Source organism: Myotis davidii, unplaced genomic scaffold, assembly GCF_000327345.1.
Source record: "Myotis davidii unplaced genomic scaffold, ASM32734v1 scaffold820, whole genome shotgun sequence".
NCBI lineage: Eukaryota > Metazoa > Chordata > Mammalia > Chiroptera > Vespertilionidae > Myotis > Myotis davidii.
Window position 1 is genome coordinate 126,004 of NW_006291981.1, and position 5,831 is coordinate 131,834.

Here is a 5,831-nt window from a genome sequence, read left to right on the forward strand (position 1 = left end):
GAGGACTGTGCCCTCTAAGCTGGGACTTGTTTGTGACTTTGCCAACAGGTCAGTCTGAGGCTTAACCCTATAGCCGTGCCCTACACCCTTGACCTTCTACAGTTCCTTGTTTCATGTCCATAGTTCTTATCTGACCTATGCCAAAAATCCCATCTCCATCTAGTTCTGTTGATTTTAATACTATCCATTCCATTCCAAAGGTGAGGGCTAGTTTGTTATCTCCATGCTAAGGTCACTACTGTTCTGTTAAACTACAAGGAAGTAAGTGAAGGAGATTATCCTAAGTAAAGATTATGTAGCTTAAGTTTGATTTTTAGCACTTGTCATTTGTTGATTTGTTGATGGTAGCCATTCTGATAGGTGATACCTCATTGTCATTTTAATTTGTATTTCTCTGATGAGCATTTTCATATGTCTCTTGGCCATCTATGTGTCCACTTTGGAGAAGTGTCTATTTATGTCCTTTTCCCATTTTTCAATTGTATTGTCTTCCTTTTGTTAAGTTGGATGAATTTCTTATACATTTTGGATATTAACCCCTTATCAGATGTATCATTAGCAAATATGTTCTCTCATACAGTGGGCTCCCTTTTCATTTTGTTGATGGTTTATGTTGCTGTGCAGAAGCTTTTTATTTTTTTATAGTCCCATTTGTTTATTTTCTCCTTAGTTTCCTTTGTCCTAAGAGATGTATCTGTAAACATACTGCTATGAGAAATGTCAGATTTTGTTGCCTGTGATTTCTTCTAGGATTTTTATGGTTTCACAACTTATATTTAAGTCTTTTATCCATTTTAAGTTTATTCTTGTGTATGGTGTAAGTTGGTGGTCTAATTTCATTTTTTTACATGTATCCAGTTTTATCAACAGAAGACTATCATTACTCCATTGTATTCTCTTGCCTCCTTTGTCAAATATTAATTGAAGGAAATGGCTTGGGTCAATTTTCTGGGATCTCTGTTTTGTTCCTTTGATCTATACGCCTGTTCTTGTGCCATTACCAGGCTGTTCTGATTACAGTGGCTTTGTAGTACAACATGATATCTGGTATTGTGATTCCTCCTACTTTCTTCTTCTTTCTCAAGATTACTGCAATTATTTGGGGTCTTTTTTGATTCCATATAAATTTTTGGAGTGTTTCCTCTAGATCTGTGAAATATGCCATTGGTATTTTAATGAGGATTGCATTGAATCTGTAGATTGCCTTAGGTAGTATGGACATTTTAATGATGTTGATTCTACCAATCCATGAACACAGTATATTCTTCCACTTGTTTATATCTTCTTCTATCTCTTTTTTTCAATGTCCTGTAGTTTTCCAAATACAGGTCTTTTGCCTCCTTGTTTAAGTTCATTCCTAAGTATCTTAATATTTTTGTTGCAATGGTGAATGGGATTATTTGTTTAGTTTCTCTTTCTGAGAATTCATTATTAGTTTATAAAAAAGCCATCAGTTTTGGGGTGTTGATTTTGTATCCTGCTACATTGTCAGATTCATTTATTAAGTCTAGTAGTTTTTTCGTGGAGTCTTTCGGGTTTTCTGTGTACAATATCATGTCATTTGAAAATAATGAGTTTTACTTTCTCCTTTCCAATTTGGATGCCTTTTATTTCTTCTTCTTGTCTGATCACTATGGCTAGGACTTCCAGCACTATGTCAAATAGGAATGGTGAAAGTGGGCATCCCTGTCTTGTTCCTGTTCTTAAGGGAAATGGTTTTAGTTTTTGACCATTGAGTATGATATTAGCTATAAAAGGACTGGAAAAAGTATAAAATAAAGAGAGTTTCCTCCATATGGGGGGCCCAGAATTTGAAAGAGACATTTTTCTCTGGACCTCCACAGAATTTAATAATAAAATATAACTCGCAGTCACTGCTGCAGTTCAGCCTCTGCTTCAGCAGGGTGCTGTAACTGTAGTCGCTGGCCAGCTTAATAAAGGCTCTTAAATTTAAATTCTGAGTTGGTGGTCTGTCTCACTGAGTGAACCCACAACATTGATCATGTGATTTTTGTCTCTCAATTTGTTTATGTGATTGCTGCGACCTTCACGGCAGGCTCAGGATGACTTGAAGGAGGGCCATCGACACAATGAGTACACTATATAGGAAATATGAATTTTGAAGGTATTGGGGGGGCCAGGTGGGAACATCTTTCATGAAGAGGCTCAACAAGACTGGGTCCTATCTGCTTTTATTCACTTTGAATACTCGTTTGTCCTTTAGCAATGCATACAGGCAGATCAAAGGTAAAGTCTGGTATGCAATGTAAAGATTATCAGTTTAGGAAATCGCTTCGAGCCATCACAATCACAGCAGGCGCAATCTTGTGTTGACTCCAGCCCTGCTGGGATCAAGGTCCATTGGCCTTCCAATGTCTCTTTTGCACTTTTATGCTAAATGCCGTTATGCTTTGGCCTCCAGCATGTGATGTATCACATTTATTGATTTGTGGATATTGTACCAGCCTTGCATCCCTGGAATAAATCCCACTTGGTCATGGTGTTTGATCTTTTTAATATATTTCTGGATCCAATTTGCTAATATTTTTTGAGGATTTTTACATCTACGTTCATCAAGGATATTGGCCTGTACCTTTCTTTCTTTGTAGTGTCTTTATCTAGTTTTAGAATTAGGATAATGCTGGCCTCTTAAAAAGAGGTTGGAAGTGTTCCTTCCTCTTGGATTTTTTCTGGAATAGTTTGGGGAGTATAGGTGTATTTGTTCACTCTCCTTGGAATTGCTATGTCCTGTTTCCAAATACATCACATTCTGAAATATCAGAGGTTAGGACTTCAATAAGTGAATTAGAAGGGTGGGGGCACAACTCAACCCCTAGCACCTGCCTTCTCCTCTCCCCTCTCAGATCTCCTAACACCTCCCATTGGTGTTAGGAAAGGAGCTGGTTGATGTGAACCATAAAATGAGCCTCCGGAGGCTGGGCAGGGTGCAGGGTAGACCTGGGTCAGCAAGAGGCTTCAAGCAGACCCTGTGCAGCCTTCCTTCAGGCAGGAGCCCTGCACCCGACCACCTGTGCCTCTAGATTGACTGTGTATGAGCCCTGTCCTCCTAAAGGAGAGCCACCCTCCACCTCCCGGGTAGAATCAAGTCTCTAAAAGAAGGTGACTGGTTGTTTGGGTAACAAGAGACTTGAAATGGACTGGGAGGCAGGGTACCTAGTGCACTACCGGAAGCCCACGCCTTCTCTCCATGACTCCAGGACGTTTCCCTGTGGTTTCCAAGCCTCTCTGTTGCCTAGGGACTGCATCCAATTGCATGTGAGGAGAACTCAAGAACAGTGATAATAGCCTGAGGGAAGTTTCTCTCTCCCTACATGTCGAGATGTCCAGAGCAGGTCAGGCCGTGGCTCATGGAAGTCATCAAAGGCCCAGGGTCCGAACTCACTGCTCCCTGTCTTCAGCAGGCGGCTCCTCCATCTTCGGCAGGCGGCTTCCCCGTCTTCGGCAGATGGCTCCCCAATCTTCGGCAGGTGGCTTTGGCCACTGCACACCCAGCCCTGCACCTGTGATCTAAGCTGAAAGTAGAGGAGACTTCAGGGAGAGTGGGGGTAGAAATGAAGAGCAGAACTTCCTGAGAAATCACAGGGCACGGCCACTTCTATCTCATCGGCGGAACTGTATCCCTTCTTCCGTGGGAGGCAGGGACGTATCATTTGTGCTCTGATAGTCAGGCTCCTTAATACAGATGACGTAGCGAGCAGCTCTAGGTGGGCAGCAGGCAGGGTCGGCTGTACTGGTCAGTGCGCCTGTGGGCCTGGCTCCCAGTGCACCTGTCATGTGGCTCCCACATCTGAAAGTGACACCTAGACCTGGAGTAACCTGTTCTGATGATTTGAGTGAACTGGGGGAAATTTAAATAAATCCTGAGAATGATCTAAAGCAGGGGTCCTCAAACTTTTTAAACAGGGGGCCAGTTCACTGTCCCTCAGACCGTTGGAGGGCCGGACTATAGTTTAAAAAAAAAACCTATGAACAAATTCCTATGCACACTGCACATATCTTATTTTGAAGTAAAAAAAACAAAATGGGAACAAATACAATATTTGTATTTGCATGTGGCCTGTAGTTTGAGAACCCCTGATCTAAAGCATGTAATAAGCTCCCTACTGTGGGCCCTGCCTCTCATTAGCGCTGCTGCTAGAACCTGGCTTATCCAGAGGATGGGAGACCGTCTTCAGGATTCTTGCTGTGAGCTTCATGGAGGACACGTATGTGTGTCATGTGGCACAGCAACCAGTTAGCCTCTCGTCCTTTGCCCTGCTCAGACACGTAGCAAAGAATGTTATTTAATTCTTTCTTCTCTCTTTAGAGGAAAAGGACCAAATTCATTGCCTGTGATTTTCTGACTGAGTGGTTATACAAGTAAGTTTTTCATGAATATTCATTGACCCTAAAGATTCAATAATGTTAATTTGCAAGCAGGATAGCAACAATTGACTTGAATTCTTCCTTATTGTTTTCCTGTCAATCAAACATATGACATCATGACCAGCCAAAATCCAAAGAGGACAGGGGAGCCATTCACAGATTTCTTCTCCATTCCCTTTGTGGAGCAGTGGCTGAAGCAACAGTAAGTGCCGACAGAGGATTGAATAATTTATTTCTGATTTAAAAATTGTTAGTTTTCTCCAATCTAAGAGAACTAACTCATATAACTACTCTGGGCCCCAGGTAAGTTACATCTGTGGCTCTTCTCTCTCATTATTTTCAGTCTAGGCTCAAGGCATCTATCCATGCAGTGATTATTCAAGGAGCACTTCAGAACTAAAATAGAAAACTTTAAACAACTCTTATCCTAAGTAATTCATCTCTCCATTCTCTCTCTCTCCCTTTTCTCCCTCCTTTCCTCTTCCTTGAAGGTCATTATGTCTCAGGAAATAGGACTAAAGTTTTCAAACTATTAATTTTTAGTTATATACATTGGTTCTACATTCAAACCACTAGAATATGACAGATAAAATTAAAACTCTCTTTGACCACCCTTTTAATGTGAGTCTTCTCACAGAAATAATCAGTTTGGTTGATAGTACATCTTCCCAGAGCTCTTAAAATTATTTAACCCTATAAAATTGAGTTCTAGCATATGGAATTAGTAATACTATTTATGTGGGCTGTTTTCATCAGTAACATAGCAATGACACTTACTGAACACCTGCATCAGCATTTGTGGCTTCATAAAAATTGAAATGGTACTAATGTAATTCAGTGCAATAAATACTTACTGAGAGAGAAACCAAGGTGGCAGCATACGTAAACACCTGAAATTTCTGCCTTGCACAACCACTTCAAAACTACAACTAAAAGACAAAACAGACATCATGCAGAACCACAGGAAGGCTGGCTGAGTGGAAATTCTACAACTAGAAGGAAAGAGAAAAGCACACTGAGACTCGGAGGAGGTGCAGAAGTAAAGTGCAGAGGTACAGAGGCGCACGCGGAAAGAGCTGGCAACTGAGGACAACACGGTTGTCTTTTTCAATCGGGAGGGAGACACAAGCTCCCAACTTCTCTGAACTCCAGTTCTGGGCACGTCTCTGGGGACCCAAACTCATACGGAGAGAAACTGGACTGTCTGGCATCGGGCAGAACTCAAGGGCAGCTTTCTCTCAGAGGTGCTTGCAGTGATTACCAGGACACTGAGACCCGGGGCCTCTTAGTGCAGGGCTGAGGATCAGCCGTAGCTGTTTGCTCCCTGAGACCCCACCCCACCCAAGCTGTGGCAGAGGCTTTCGCATATGAATGACCTGGCCCTTTGCAATCTGAAAATTACCTAACAAACTGAAGCTGGGTCAGAGAGACCCAGAACATCCAAC

At 41.8% G+C, this 5,831-nt stretch overlaps 1 protein-coding gene across 2 annotated transcripts in view; it reads left to right on the plus strand.

The window, feature by feature from the left end:
* IQCK (IQ motif containing K) overlaps positions 1–5,831 on the plus strand; it is a 117,980-nt gene that overhangs the window by 26,313 nt on the left and 85,836 nt on the right. For both annotated transcript variants that reach the window (XM_015565062.1, XM_015565063.1), the window contains exons 4-5: positions 4,328–4,380; positions 4,511–4,588. In XM_015565062.1, coding sequence (XP_015420548.1) covers positions 4,328–4,380; positions 4,511–4,588 — 131 coding nt within the window. The remainder of the gene's footprint in view (positions 1–4,327; positions 4,381–4,510; positions 4,589–5,831) is intronic.